This window comes from Lithobates pipiens, unplaced genomic scaffold (assembly GCF_037356315.1).
Source record: "Lithobates pipiens isolate NorthernLeopardFrog02 unplaced genomic scaffold, aLitPip1_a1.2 Scaffold_28, whole genome shotgun sequence".
NCBI classification, from domain to species: Eukaryota; Metazoa; Chordata; class Amphibia; order Anura; family Ranidae; genus Lithobates; species Lithobates pipiens.
In genome coordinates, this window is record NW_027507789.1 from 186,800,437 (window position 1) to 186,817,293 (window position 16,857).

The following is a 16,857-nucleotide window of genomic DNA, read 5'->3' on the forward strand; positions in this document are numbered from 1 at the left end:
CCTGCAACAAAAAATAATAAATGCACATTTTTTTACCTGCAAAAAAATGTGCATTTATTCTTTTTTGGCAAAAGGTGAAGTTATCCTTTCAAAAACTGAAAGCCGATTTCTATGCAAAGCTGCACCCGATTTTGCACTGTTCAGTTTTCGTAAATCAGCCCCCCCAGAAAAGTGGTGCCAAGAAGATTAAAGGGAGCAGTGATGTCACCCTCTTCATCATGTCATAGTGCTAAAGGCCTAGCAGTTAGCAACTAGGCCTAAGAAATGCATTATAAGAAGAGGTCACATGCTACCCCCAAAGTCAGAAACAGCGGGTATTTTGTGGCGGCAGCCATGAGAACGGCACTTAGCCGGAATAGCCATAGTGACGGTCTCTATAAAATTACCAGCATTTTCTACAGCACCCATCAAAAATAAAAAATTTAGACGATAACTGTCATATTTTTGCATTTTCTTTCAGAATAGAATGTCAACAGTTTTTTATGTAAAGCGCTGCACAAACTGACATAACTTTATAAACTCTGCATAAAAATAATAATAAGATGAAGCAACATTTTCCATACTTATTTACTAACAAAATGATGTCAAGCTGCTAATCCCATCCATAATACATCCCTATTTGCTGAGCATCCCAGCCAATATAATAATCTTACTGAACTCTATACAGTATTAGCTGCAGTAGAACTGAAAACAGAATTTAAAGGACTACCAAATGGTTTATCAGGAGTTGTCTTACCGCTGGACCGGTTTTTCCTGTTGGATTTTCCACCACTGAGAAGCATCTTCAGACTGTTCCGAAACATGTCTGCACCACTAGTTTCACGTCAGGCAGAAATCTGAAACAAAAGGTCCAATTAGATAATCAGATGATATTTAGCCGCACAACATATCTGAAGGCAGTGAAAGGCTACCCGCAACCTATTTTTGGGGTTCTAGAAATTACTGATGTCTTTAAAGTGGAAAAAAACATTATGCATTGGATAAGATAGTGAAACATTTAAATATGTGATGATTTTTTTCTCATGAAAAGGACCAGTCTACTAACAGAGATATGTAGCATGGACCGATCCCCTGGAAAGAATGTATAATCTGGTTTTATTTTCCTTTGCTTTTAAAAAAAAAAAAAGAATGGGAAATCAGCCTAAGAAATATTAACAAGTGGCTTTTAGGCTGGGTTCACACCCAATGCGAATTGGATGCGGTGACCTTTTAAAATCTGTTCATTTGAATGAGTCTGCTTCACCTATGTGCGTTGCATTCGCACTCCGCATTGCCCAAAATACTTGAGCATTTTCTGGGCATTGCGGTGCGAATTGCAGGCACATAATCTTCTATAGGAATGTATTTGATTTGCAGATGTGTTCTGCTGTGAACAATAATTCTCTCCCCTTCCTCACTACACCTCCCCCCTCTCCCTGCTCAGCTGATCCACAGATACAATGGAGCGCAATCGCTAACCAGCTGCTTTTTCTCTTCGTAGAAAAAATGGAGATGGCATTCATACCGCACGTGTGAATCCAGCCTTAGAGCAGTCCTTGCACCTAAAATACAAGGTCTGCTTATTAAAAGTGTCCTCCATCTCCCACCCGTTTTAAAGCTAATGTGATACCATTATTCAAGAATGGGCCGACATACATACACAGGGCCTTAAAAAAAGTATTCATAACCCTTGAAAGTTTCCACATTTTGTTATGTTACAACCAAAAACATAAATGTAATTTGGGGGATTTTATGTGATAGACCAACACAAAAGTGACACATAATTGTGAAGTGGAAGGAAAATAAATGTTTTTTTTTTTTGTTTTTTTTACAAATAAATCTGAAAAGTGTGGCATGCATTTGTAATCGGCCCCCTTTACTCTAATACCCTTAACTAAATCTAGGGGAACCAATGGCCTTCAGAAGTCACCTTAAAAGTAAATACAATCCACCTGTGTGCAATTTAATCTCAGTATAAATACAGCTGTTCTGTGAAACCCTCACAGATTTGTTAGAGAACCCTAGTGAACAAACAACATCATGAAGTCCAAAGAACACAACAGACAGGTCAGGGATAAAGTTGTGGAGAAGTTTAAAGCAGGGTTAGGTTATAAGAAAATATCCCAAGCTTTGAAGATCTCACGGAGCACTGTTCAATCCATCATCTGAAAATGGAAAGAGTATGGCAAAACTGCAAACCCACCAAGACCAGGCCATCCACCTAAACATGCCGGGCAAGGAGAGCATTAATCAGAGAAGCAGCCAAGAGGTGAGAGCCATGGTAACTCTGGAGCAGCTACAGAGATTCACGGCTCAGGTGGGAGAATCTGTCCACAGGACAACTATTATTTGTGCACTTCACAAATCTGGCCTTTATGGAAGAGTGGCAAGAAGAAAGCCATTGTTGAAAGAAAGTCATAAGAAGTCCTGTTTGCAGTTTGCAAGAAGCCATGTAGGGGACACAGCAAACATGTGGAAGAAGGTTCTCTGGTCAGATGAGACCAAAATTGAAATTTTTAGGCTAAAAGCAAAATGCTATTAGTGGCAGAAAACGAACACCGGACATCACCCTGAATGCATCATCCCCACCGTGAAACATGGTGGCAGCATCGTGGATGGATAGAGCCAAATACTGGGCAATCTTAGAAGAAAAGCTGTTATCCCACGTACACATGACCGGACTTTCTGCGGAGTTCCGAAGGCATTGTGCCTGGAAAACTACAGGCCAGTCAGACTAATATCAATAGTTTGCAAAGGGGATGATAAGAGACCATATCCAAGATACAGCTCATAAGAATAGTATCAACCGACATGGATTTATGAAAAGATTGTTCGTGTCAGCTCAACCTATTAACATTCAATGAGGAAGCAAGCTGTTATCTGGATAAAGGAAGGCCTGTGGATGTAGTGCATCTAGACTTCACCAAATAATTTGACACCATATTGACCAATAAACACCTAATCCACAAATTGAGGTCTGTTGGCGTACCTAGAAATAAAAACTGGTTACAGGGGGCCATACACTAAGTGGTGACAAATAGCACATCTTCTGAATGGTCTGAAATTATAAGTGGAGTACTCCGGGGTTCTGGGGGACCAATCCTGTTTAACTTGTTCATAAATGATATAGAAGGAATAAATGGTTCAATCTCGGTGTTTGTTTACGATGCAAAGTTAAGCAGGGCAATAATTTAACAACAGGATGTAGCAACTTTACAGGAAGACCTCAAAATAGAAGGGCGGGTTAACACATAGCAAATGAGGCTCAATGTAGGGAAATGTTATATATTGCACATGGGGGTTAAAAATATGAATGCAAGCTACATGTTAGAGGGAAAACCTCTAGGGCAGTGATGGCGAACCTTGGCACCCCAGATGTTTTGGAACTACATTTCCCATGATGCTCCACTACACTGCAGAGTGCATGAGCATCATGGGAAATGTAGTTCCTAAACATATGGGGTGCCAAGGTTCGCCATCACTGCCCTAGGTGAATCAAGGATGGTAAAAGATCTGGGGGTCCTAGTTGATGACCGCCTCAGCAACAGCAAACTGCAGCAAGGCCAGCAGAATATTACCATGCATTAAAAAGGGTATTTACTCAAAGAGATAAAAACTAAGTTTGCAACTCTACAAAACTCTGCTTTGTTCTGCTGGAACTGGAGAAAGTCCAGGGGAGGGCAACAAAACTAAAAAGGAGACACTGGAGGACCTAATTTATGAGGAACGATTACAAACATTTAACTTATGCTCCCTGGAGAAGAGACATTGAAGAGGGGATATGATAGCAATATACAAATATCTTATTGGTAATGCCAACATCACTCAAGAAGACATGTGGCAACTCAATGATGTTGGACAGGAACTGGTTCAACCTTAAACGCTGTAAGGTGTTCTTTACCATTAGAGCAGTAAGAATGTGGAAATCCCTTCCACAATCGGTGGTTTTAGCAGGAACCATTACTAATTTCAAAAAAACTTTTAGACGGTCAGCTTATTGAACACAATATACAGGGATTTGGGAAGTGGTAGAAACAGATACATACGTACACACCTAGGTTGAACTGGATGGACTGGTGTCTTTATTCGATTTTACCAACTATCAACCTATAATTGCACTGAGCCACTGAAAGCTTAATGGCTAATATAGAAATATCTATGTGTAAAGAAATTCTGTATGAATATAAATTTGGGAACTGCCATTGCTGACTTGCTTTTAAAATATGCAGGTATCTAGGTTGTATTCATGCAGCTCCCATATTTTCTTGCCATAATGACTAAAAAACTGCCAATTATATTGGCCAACTCAGAGCCTTTTCATTGAAGATTTTGTTTATGTTTTCCCTGAGCCCGCAGAGCACCTGTTCCACCATTAATGCACATAAAGGAACAATGGCTGGATATGTGCTTGTGGGGCGTAATAATACCAACTGCACATTAAGTCACTGAAAATGCCTTAATAGAGGGATCAGCTATACAGATATTCTTTTATGCTGGAAAAAGGAGGATTATGCGGAACATAAGTGAATTAGTGTCTGTTTCAATTCTGTTCCACCTACTTGCACACGATCCTATATATTTAAAGCCAGGGTGTGTAGACCTAAAGAAATTAACAGTCTCTGCCCTTCCAATATTGTTTGTTGACAAAGCATTTTTATTGGTTGCTTTTATGTGCCTGTGAACACGATCAATTAAATGTAAACCTTATTAACGCGTGGTAACATTTTAAAAGGCTTGTTTTTATGTACAGTTTGTAATTATATATGTAACTGGGTGCAGCCATATTTGCTCTGCTTCCTGCTTATCCACATGGCAAGGTCTTTCTGGAAACAGAGCAAGAAAGAGGTTCTTTTTTTTAATTCTAATTAAAAAAAGTGATTTGGTAATTCTAACATTTACCCTATGGATATGGGTAGCTTGTGTTCACTCATATTGTAGTAACTGATGCACTATACTTATGTTAAACACCAGTTATTGACACTCAGGAGAGTGCAGGGTTTGGGAGTGTGGTATGCACCGAGTGCAGGGTTTGGGAGTGTGGCACGCACCGAGTGCAGGGTTTGGGAGTGTGGCACGCACCGAGTGCAGGGTTTGGGAGTGTGGTATGCACACGCTCCCAAACCCTGCACTCTGTGCATACCACACTCCCAAACCATGCACGCGGTGCATAGCACACTCCCAAACCCTGCATTCGGTACATAGCACACTCCCAAACCCTGCACTCCTGAACCCTACACTCCTGTACACTGTGTACACTGTGCACTCTGTGCATAACACTCCTGAACCCTGCAATCCCTGCAATCTACATTACGAACTCCCGATCTATGCACATAATGCACTCCTGAACTCTGCACTCTATAAGTAGCTCACTCTTGGTATTAAATGCCCCTTTAGGACCCTCCCACTCTTAATGCAATATTCCAACACCCACTATTTGCTGCGGTGTGCTCTCCCCCCCCCCCACACACATATATACACGTGTGTTTCGGGTGCACACCCTAATGCAATAGGCTGTGCACACCTATGTTGTCAAATTACAATTTTAGTACATTGCATGAACACAAGTATTAACCACTCACACAAATAGGGCTTTAAGTGTATATTTAGGCAAAATTAGCAAAAAAACATTACATACTGTATATCAGTGCAATACATGCACATTGCCCTTATCCTTTTACAACACTGAAAGAACAGGAAAATACCTGTTGATCTGCCAAAAATCCAGTGAGCTCCTATCTTCCCATAAAGAGCTGACATAACATTGCCTCCGAAATCCCAGGCAGTGATGTCAGCCTTGCCCAGTTCATTTGTGCTGGATTACAGAACACCTCTACTTGTATGTATGGCACGTTATAGAAAAGGGAACTTGATCCCTAGTACATGAACGAAGGCAGGGCTCATAATGAAGACTTGTCAACCCAAATAGCGAGTTAAGAGATTGCTGGATTTCTGGCAGGATCGACCAGTGTTTTTTGCTGTGCTTGCAAAAAATATTTTTTTATGCAGAGAGAAAACGAAAAGTCATAGCTTCTAAAGACTGGCAAGCTGAATATATTGCATTTTTGTTCATGGGTTTGGGTTGCTTCTTGGGGTAGCAAAGAGGGTATAAACTATTCAAGGGTTAGGCTGAGGTTTAGGTTTGTTTTACATATGATATAATCTCCTACTTTCTTTCAAGATTCTTAAAGCCTAGTCAGTTAAACCCTAGGTGGAACCCAACCATTTTTATGTGCGATTCTCTAGAGGAAATACATGTATTCTTAAAAGTATTTGAGGAAAGATTATTAAATACATGTAAACATCAGATGACTTATTCTATCAAAAGATTGTTCATGAGGTACATGTAGGTATAAGATGAGCAGTGGTTTTAAAAGATACAAAACATGGAAAAATGTGCATGTAATAAAAGGTATGTACGGAACAGGAGTTTTTTTTTCTCTAATTTTCCCCAACAATACACTTTAAAGTGGTCCTAAAGGCAGAAGGTTTTTTTTTATCTTAATGCATTCTATGCATCAAGATAAAAAAACCTGTGTGCAGTAGCCCCCCCAGCCCCCCCAGCCCCCCAATGCTTACCTGAGCCCCATCTCCATCCAGCGATGTTGCATTTACTGGCAGAAAAAAAATGTTTTACTATCCAAAGTTAAAACAATGGCAGAAGATTTAATAGATGGAAAGATGAAAAAAAAATCACCGAAAGTCAGCTTTAGGTAAACAATAATACAGCGCTAAAAAATTACAAACATATAAAGCAAAAAACAATATTGACTACTGGTTCAGAGATAGAACTCCCAGTACCACAGAACAACATAAACCACATGTGAAATGTCCGTAGTGATCACAGCATGAAGATCAAAAGGTAGTTTAACACAAACAAAAAAATCATGAAGTTTAAAATTTGGTGAAAAATAACAGTAAACTTTTTGTGAAAAGATGAATACCATAGGGTTGGATTGGTATCACCCATGAAGAAATGGAATATTAGAAAACTCCCCCATCACTATGTGATCCACCACCAATGTGTAAGGCCAGCACGCTTACTGGACTATTGATTTTTCACCGAATTTTAAACGCATTCATTTTTGTTTGTATTGTACTACCTTTGATGTTCATGCTTTGATCACTACACACAGTTTACATGTGATTTGGTGTGGTTTATGTTTTAATTTTGTGTTATATCTCTGAACCAGTAGTCAATATTGTTTTTTGCTTTATGTGTTTGTAATTTTTTAGTACTGCACTATTGTTTACTTCTGTTTTTTCAATATATGTTTAGTGAAGTGTCAGCATCTATAAACATTCTCCAAGCACAGCCCTACTACACCCCTTTATCTGTACTTGAAGAACTGACACGTGAAGAAACGACATATCCCACAATCACTGGCTCTCAGTCTAGCACTGGTGCAGGTGAGAGTTAAATAGTAACTATCTGACGCAGACACAGACAGAGCACTTAGGGATATCCTTCCGGAAGAGATGTGTTTTCATCACAATAGCACTCCCACATTTGTCATGCAACACAAAGGAACAAAAAGTTGCCTGTCCCTTTAACGAGTAAGGACAAACTAGGTGAATGAATACATGGACATGGGGGAATTGATGAGGCATGACACTAAAAACTGCAGCCACTACATGGGAGCCTTTACAACGTAATGGCGCGTACACACGACCAGACTTTGACGGACTAGGTCCGACTGTCTTCCCAATGGACTTTCGGGGGAGTTCTGGCAGACTTTCCGAATGAATGGACTTGGACACACACATAATCACACCAAAGTCTGATGGATTCGAACATGATGACGTACGACCGGACTAGAATAAGGAAGTTCATAGCCAGTGGCCAATAGCTGCCCTAGCGCGATTTTTTTTGTCTGTCGGACTAGAATACACACAAACGGATTTCTCGATAGGAACTGGATTCGGTGGAGTTCCGGCCAAAAAATTTGAAACATGTTCCATTTCTAAAGTGCGACATATTTTTGGACAGCAAAGGTCCGATGGAGCCCACACACGATTGAATTGTCCGACGGATTCGTTCCATCGGACCTTTGCTGTCGAAAAGTCCAGTCGTGTGTACACGGCATAAGGCAGAAAGTGACACATAATAACTTCACTAACATGTAGTTAAAACGACTTTTAAATGCTTTAAAAAAAAGGAGCGTGGAGGGCTTGGCAGAAAAAAGATTATAGAAAACATTATTTTCGATCTACAAAAAAAGTCATTCGACTACATGGTATTCAGGATTTATAAATATACTAAATACTATATGAATTTACAAAATATGAGTGCTAGGCAGGATGAGAACTCGCATTTAACTTTTGAGTGACAGTTCCCTTTAACCTTTACGTGTTTAGCGCTAAACAATACTTCTGCCTATGAAGACAAAAGGAAAATAATAACCGCACAGATCTGTCTGCACAGCAGGTACCTGTGAAATTTATAGTAATAATCGCAGCAGAAGACCCAGGACACTGCTGCTAATTGAGTTCCTGTTAGCAAAGGAAAAACATCCTGTCGTAAATAGACCAACAAAATTATCGTTTATCAGAATAGTTTTTTTTTTGCGTGCCCTCTTGATTAGATGTACTGCTGTGCATTATTATTATTAGTATTACTCTTGCCATTTCTAGAACAAAGGTTTGCCGTCAGACCTGTACATATTGTATCATGTTGACAAAACTACAGGAAAAGGAGCTTCCTAAAGGATAGAGTTTACAATAAACACTGTGCAGACTGCAAATTGAAAGCAAGAGATGAGAATGTTATTGAAAGCCAAACCATAAAGGACCCTTAGTGCGTTACTGCTGTGTGCATTTGGTGTCAGGTCTATGACTTTTTCATTCCAAATCATCAGCACTAAGCCAGAATTGCCATTATATCAACAGTGCCCATTTTATACCGTAGGATCTTATCGAAAATCTGGCTTTCCAAAAGTTTATTGAAAGAAACTTTGAAATCTTCTGACAGCAGATAAGTAATCTTATAGCGCTGCTAAATCTGTGATGTCAGCCCAATACAATCCTTTTCAGAACTCCTGGCAGATATAAAATGCACTTACAAAATGGTTTTGGGAGAATTTTATTTTACAGTTTTTTTTAAAACTGATGTATGCAATATATATTTCTTCTTAAAAAAAAAAAAAAAAAAAAAGAAGAGGTGTTCCGTCCAACCCCCCCCCAGAAAAAAATGTAAAAAGTCAGCAGACACATTTACTGTAGCTGCCAACTTTTAGGCCTCATGCACACTGGACGTTATAATAAAGTTATAAAAACACCAGTAGCTTTGTAGTGAGTTTTTCCATGTTTTTCAATGTTTTTGCAAAAATGTTTTGTAGTGTTTTTTTAATGGGATCAAAAATGTTAAACGCTGGTGAGCTGCGTTTTTGAACGTTTATAGGCGTTTGACGTTAGAGCATTTTTATAGCTGAAAAACTCCTTTAGGAACCCTCTAGTTTTGGGGGGGGGGGGGGGTTTACAGCCAAGATACCCCAGCCAAAATCAGTTAATAACGACCTATGGGGGGTTATTTCCGAAAGGCAAGTGCACTGCATGTGCACTTGAAAGTTCAGTCACTGTAGATCTTAAGGGGGACATGCAAGGAAAATAAAAAGCAGCATATTAGCTTGCACATGATTGGATAATAAAATCAGCAGAGCTTTCACTCATTTCAGATATTCCCCTCAGATTTACATTGACTGCACTTCCAAGTGCACTTTAAGTGCACTTATTGTGTAAAGTGGATTTGACCCCGTATGTGTGTATGGACACATAGGCTAACATGCTGGCGAGTGTATTGAGTGTAGAAAAAAACGTTTGAAGCCAAAACAGCAGCTGTAAAAATGTCCAAAAACGTCCAGTGTGCATGAGGCCTTAATATTAGGACACTTATCTGTTCTGAAATGCAGCAATATCGGCACCCCAACCAATGTTTCCATCGGTTCTTGGGTGCTGCCGCTGCCATTCGTAGTAAAGGAAGCTGGCAGTGAAGCCTTTTGGCTTCACAGCCGATTCCTTACTGCGCATGTGCGAAGAGCAATGCACTTTCTAATTGGCTCGGCGATGGGGGAAGAAGGAGGGGGGCCACACTTTTGTGGGGGCCACACGGTGAGATCTCTCGGAAGCGGGAACAGGTACCTGTCAAAAACGGTACCCGCTCCCCTCGCCAAAAGGTGCCAAATTTGGCATAGGAGGGGGGAGGGAGGAGGCTCTGTCTTTGTCTTTTCTTGCGCAGCTGTCAGAAAAGGCAACCAATTATGGGGAGAAAGGAAAAGGAGTCACTGCTTTAACTCATTTGCTTATGTGTAAATTTCAGCTTGAGCTAGTGAGCACTATAAACACGTTTTTTCATCATAGCAGTTGACGAGAAACTGAAAGACACATGGACAGGATCAAATAACTACTACATATAAAAATAAATGGTAATCATATGCAGTGACTTAAAAAATGTAAATGTATTAGCCGTGAGCTTTATTAAGAAAAAACAAATATATGCAACATCATTAATTCCCTTTATTACAATTATATAATAAACATAATCAAATGTATATCTATGTAGAACAGAACAGAAGTTTTTTTTTTTTTATATCAACTATATTACAACTGTCTGCACAGCAGGACTCTGAAAAAGCAGTGGATTTAATAGAAAATGACACACAATTAGAAGTAGATGACAAACGGTTGTGATCAGAAAGGGGTTTATCGTTTTCAATGTCTGAAAATCTCACTGGGGGAAATTTATCACACAGCAGAATCATCCAATCACAAAATGGTAAGGATAAAAGTCATTTTTGTACCATTTGCCAAGTAAAGTCTTGTAACTTTCAAAACATAACTAAATTTGATGTAGAGAAAATTTGCCTAAGGCCATTTAAAAACACAAAGGTCTTAAAATAAAAATGAGGCAAAGATAATTGTTTTAATTAACATTACCACTGTTTCAGACCTAGCAATAAAGATTAGGGCTGAAACAACTAATCGATTAATCGATTATTAAATTGATTACCATTTTCATAATCGATTAATCGAGCATCAACAAAATGGGGTTAAAGTTAATGAGTCTGATGATATTTACCAGATTGACCATTTAATAGTATATCTCTCCTCTAATAGTATATACAGTATATCTCTCCTCTAATGGTATATACAGTATATCCCATCTAATGGTATATACAATATATATCCCCTCTATTAGTATATACAGTATATCTCTCCTCTAATAGTGTATATAGCCTCTAATGGTATATACAGTATATCTCTCCTCTAATAGTATATACAGTATATATCCCCTCTAATATATACAGTATATCTCTTCTGTCTGTTATTTTCAGAGTGGATTCGATATTTTGCTCCCTAACCATATAGTTGGTTATTTATCTTTACCACTGCATATAGAGATATTTAAGAATAAATTGCCTTTTTTTAAAACTTTACATATTAACTAAATTATACACCACACTTTTTTTTTTACGGTTATTAACCAATTAATCGAAAAAAAATAATCGGCCAGCTAACCGATTATGAAAATAATCGTTAGTTGCAGCCCTAATAAAGATCCATTGGATAACAACAGCATGCAAGTTTACATGTTAAAAAACAATATGAACAGATTACACACATCAGGAATAACACTGACACCAGACAGGGTCCTCCTCTGGGACATGCACAAAAATGGAAACTTTCAGAGGAAAAACACTGCTAAAATAATTATCAGTAAGTTGAAGCACAGCTGGAGCCATCATGAAGATAGCGGTTTTGCATACAGGACACTCAAAAAAATCGTTCCGGATGTCGGATTGCTGGCAGGAAACGCTGCTTCAAGAACGCATTTTTAGCAGCATTTTTAAAAAGCTTTTATGCATGTTTTTCAGCGTTTTCGGGCATTTTTCTTTAATTACACCAGCTTACATTCAGCTCACAAAATGCTGATAAAAGAGCATTTTTTTAGCTTTCTGCATTTTTTTGGGTGGTCAGAAGTACTGCTCTTGAACGGGATTTTAGGGCGTTCAGACAACAGCCCATAAACTCCCCTTCTGTTAAATGTCAAAAAACATCCATGTGTGCATGGACACATAGGATAACAGAGAGGGGAGTTAAAAAAAAAAAAAAAAAAAAAAAAAAACACCCAAACATGCAAAAATGTCTAACAGCTTCAGTGTGCACGAGGGGAAGTGTTACATTTTAACCACTTCCGCCCCGGAAGGATTTGCCCCCCTCCTTCGGATGCCTATTGGCAGACCTTTTTTCAGTCATTACCCTTCTGTTGGACCGGCTGCCATACACATGAGCCCGAACGTTGGGCAGTTTCTATTGACTCACATATCAGCCATGTGTACTGCCCTTAACAAAGACATGGAGAGATTAGTAAACGCACAGTATAAAGTGGAGTGATTATTAAAGGGGAACACATATATAACTGAAATAAAGCTGGCACTTATCTGGTACTGGGGGTGTCTGATGAAAATATGTTTAGCCCTCAACTAGGTTGAGCTATGTAATATTTTTTTTTTCCCAGAACAGCCCGGTAGGAGGTCCTGGCCGCTGTGCATTCTGGGAAGGGGGTATTTATTGGGCAGAGCCATGTGTGCATGGACACATAGGATAACAGAGAGGGGAGTTAAAAAACAAACAAAAAAAAAAAAAACACCCAAACATGCAAAAATGTCTAACAGCTTCAGTGTGCATGAGGTCTAAGGGGAAGCGTTACATTTTAACCACTTCCGCCCGGGAGGATTTGCCCTCTTCCTGACCAGAGCACTTTTTTGCGATTCGGCACTGCATCGATTTAACTGACAATTGTGCGGTCGTGCGATGTTGCACCCAAACAAAATTGATGTCCTATTTTCCCCACAAGTAGAGCTTTCTTTTGGTGGTATTTTATCATATCTGCGGTTTTTATTTTTTGTGCTCTAAATAAAAAAAAGAGCGTCAATTAAAAAAAAAAAAAGTAATATTTTTTACTTTTTGTTTTAATAAATATCCCCCAAAAATATATAAAATATATTTTTTTTCCTCAGTTTAGGCCGATATGTATTTTACATATTTTTGGAAAAAAATTAATAAAAAATAAACAGAAAAATCGCAATAAGTGTATATTGATTGGTTTGCGCAAAAGTTATAGTGTCTAAAAATAGGGGATAGTTTTAATGACACTGGCAGGGAAGGGGGTTAAAAATTAGGGGCCGATCCAAGTGTGTGCTAGGGAGTGATTCTAACTGTGGTGGGGATGGGCTACTACTCACATGACAGCGATCACTGCTCCCGATGACAGAGAGCAGCGATCTCTGTCATGTCAATAGGCAAAACGGGAAAATGCCTTGTTTAAATAGGCATCTTCCCCATTCCTCCGCTCTGTGACACGATCGCAGGCACCCATGGAAAGAGTCCGCGGGACCCACAGTCAAGGAGCACGCATTGGGTGCGCACACACAATGCTGCATCTTAAAGGGGACCTGTACGCCCTATTGCCCACCCGTGCCATTCTGCCGACATATACGGTATCGGCGTGCGGCAGTCGGGAAGGGGGTTAAACAAATGCTATTGAAGCAAGTCTTTATCAGTGATTAAAAGTGGCTTGTTAAGCTGGCCATACCCTGGTAGAAAGTCACTTGAAAATTTTCATTTTCAACCATTTATCAAAGTTTCTAATGGTTAGTGGAGTGAAAATGATGTTAATTTTCAAACCATAGTGAAAGGAAAATTCGAAGGAGCAGGATGGAAAAAAAATCCAACAAAGAAATTTTTAACAGTGGTTTTCCTTTGGGAAATTCCATTACCACTTAACAGAAGCATATTTTCTGCTTAAAGGTGGCCTTTCTGTGCAGAATCACGTATATATGTACTTGATTCTGCACTTTCAGGTAGGGGGAGCCTAGTCACAGCAGAAACCAATCAGCGGGTGCCGGCCAATGGATGTCTGCCAGCACCCACTAATCGTCAAGGAGAGAGGCTGGACAGAGCTCTGCCTATGTAACCAAGGCAGAGCACCGTCATGACATGGGTGATGCGATTGATTTTCATTCCCTGCAAAGAAAGGAAATTAAAGTCATCACATACCTTAGAAAAAGCACCACACAGTACACAAAAACACTGGCTAGGCACACATTTAACTCTTTGATCGCCCTAGATGTTTAACCCCTTCCCAGCGAGTGTCATTAGTATAGTGGCCGTGCATATTTTTAGCACTGATCACTGTATTAGTGTCACTGGTTCCCACAAAGTGTCAGTTAGTGTCAGATTGCCCACCACAATATCGCAGTCCCACTATAAGTCGCTGATCGCTGCCATTACTAGTGAAAAAAATAAATAGAAATTCCATAAAAATATCCCATAGTTTGTAGACACTACCTTTTGTGCAAACCAATCAATATACGCTTATTGTGATTTTTTTTTACCAAAGAAATTAGATTTTTTTTTTATTGGGTGTGTTTTAGAAAGTCAAAAAAACTTTTTTTTTTTCGAAATTGTTATTCTTTTTTTGTTTATAGCGAAAAAAAAATTGCAGTGGTGATTAAACAACACCAAAAGAAAGCTCTATTTGTGGGAAAAAAAACCCATATATTTTAATTGGGTACAGCGTTGCATGACCACGCAACTGTCAGTTAAAGTAAAGCAGCGCCGAATTGCAAAAAATGGACTGGTCATGAAGGGGTATTAATCTTTCAGAGGTCAAATGGTTCATGACCAAATGAAATGTTAAAAGCAAACAAAATTACGAAATACTTTTGAACATCATTTGTCAAATCTCTGTTGGCATTATCAAATTTACTGATGAGATCTTTTTTACACATTGAACATTTATTTGAAAAGCTACCAGTGTATGGCCAGCTTGTATATTGCAAAAGCCTGAATGTTTGGATGGCTATGTGACAAGGGAATGCAAAGAATTTTTTTTTTTTTTTTTTTTATTTAGGTCACTTTTTTTGTTTTACTTGATGATCAGAATATTTTCGACTTAATGAAAATCGGGAGCAAAATTCGATGCGTGTCTGCAGAAATAGAAGTGTTCTTTGGAAACGAGTGTAACTACTTCCAAAAAATGTAGTACACTATAACTTACAAATCCTTAGATCAGCAAGTTTAATTATGTTCATTTTTGACAGGCTTATTTGCACCCAGTGATCCTCCGCATAACACACTTCCTGTCCTAAGGTAGCTATACTCCCTCATTACACTGTATCTATGGGGGGAGCATTGGTTATCACTAGCCTGCTCTTCTGATTTGGACTGGTAACCCCTCTCCCTGTGTGCCTCCTCTCCATTACATTGGGAAACATTGTGTCATTTAGCAAAAGGTAGCTGCGGAAACTGAAGAGATTATTCTTTATAATTAGGGCCGTTACTGATTAAAATTTTCGTGTTCGATTAATCGATTTTTTTTTTAAATTGCTTAATTGACTAATTTCGATTAATTATAACGCACATACAGATCCAACTACTTTTAGCTGATCTCCTTGCATTGCAACTCTGCATTAGTCAGTAGTAAATGTGGTATACACTATATACAATCACCCCACAATCCATGACTTAACTTCACAGTTCACACTAATAAGTTTTAAATTCAAACTGTAGCACTGACATAAGTAATTTTCTTTCCACAGTAGCGTGACAATCCCTCCACCTCCAGTCTAACGAATCACTCTCACCTTATGGCATGGACCCCTGTGCAAACAGGTGGTCCTGCCAGCGGGTATCAAAAGGGTTAACACAGACCATAAACTTCTCTCACGTCTCCTTAGATCTCAGCAAGGACACCAGGTCATGGGTAGAAAGAAAAAAATCTAAGTGCTCACCGCTGAAGTATAAGATTTAATTTTTGTGTTCAAGCACAAACTACTCACATAAAGATGATAAAAACACAGCATGTAAAGCCTCTCCCCTTCCCTTCATTAGCAGACGGAGGCATTTGGGGAAGGGGGGAGGAGTCCAGCGACGTCGATGTCCGTGACCTCACCGGATGTCAGACGGAACTCCCTGAAGACCCAGAAGCTGGCGGAGAGGTGAGCATTTTGATTGATCAAAAACAATTATGATTAATCGAGGAATTAAACTTTAATTTCCACAGCCCTACTTATAATATATCTATACTATAAGGAAATTGCAATTCTGGAAATATAAACCGTTCTGTTTCTGTACCTGCAGAAATTGTACTTTGTCGGAAAAAAAAACCCAGAAACAAATGTAGCCACCACATTTAAGAATTGATAAGCTGCAATGTATCATATTTTTGTTTTTGGGTTTAGATATCCTTTACGCTCCAGCCTGCGGGTTGGGACTCCATAAGCCAGCTATACATGGTTTGAATGTTTGATGGTTCAGCAGGAACCAGCTGAGACGCGAACCGTTAATGGGCAGGCTGAAAGTACAAAGTTGATCGACTGATCAACTTGGGAACAACTGGCCTGATGGATTCTCTTGAGGTTATCGCTAGCAACTGCTATAGCTGCTAGCAATAATCACTGTCATCTTCCAACAGGAATGGATCCCCCCACCCCTGCCAGAAAAAAACATTTGCTCGACGGGAGGGATTCCCCTGTCAGCACCATCTGTGTTGATGGGGAAATCAATTTCTTTCCTGCAGCCACTGGAAATTCGCACCATGTATGGCCAGCCATACTGGTGCCCTAGAACTTATTATGGAGCTGCCCAGTAGAGGACTGAAAAGACAACCATCTGGCTCTTCAATGGTAAATGTTTCCTGTGAGCATTGAAATCACAGGTCTGAACAGAGAACAAGTATCTATGCAACACCCTGCAGCACAGAACATGGGTCCTGCTCTGAAAGAGGGAGCTTCTCCACTCAATTATGCTCAAGCCTAGGTCTCCCATGGGCATGCCCAAATATCATAAGTACGCAATGCATTTTAAATGTAATCCACCACA

General features: G+C 39.3%; 1 protein-coding gene across 5 annotated transcripts in view; it reads right to left on the reverse strand.

The window, feature by feature from the left end:
* Positions 1 to 16,857, reverse strand: part of TANC2 (tetratricopeptide repeat, ankyrin repeat and coiled-coil containing 2) — a 703,225-nt gene that overhangs the window by 403,760 nt on the left and 282,608 nt on the right. For all 5 annotated transcript variants that reach the window (XM_077460125.1, XM_077460129.1, XM_077460128.1 and 2 more), the window contains exon 3: positions 737 to 836. In XM_077460125.1, the coding sequence (XP_077316251.1) occupies positions 737 to 803 (67 nt within the window). In that variant the 5' untranslated portion in view covers positions 804 to 836. The remainder of the gene's footprint in view (positions 1 to 736; positions 837 to 16,857) is intronic.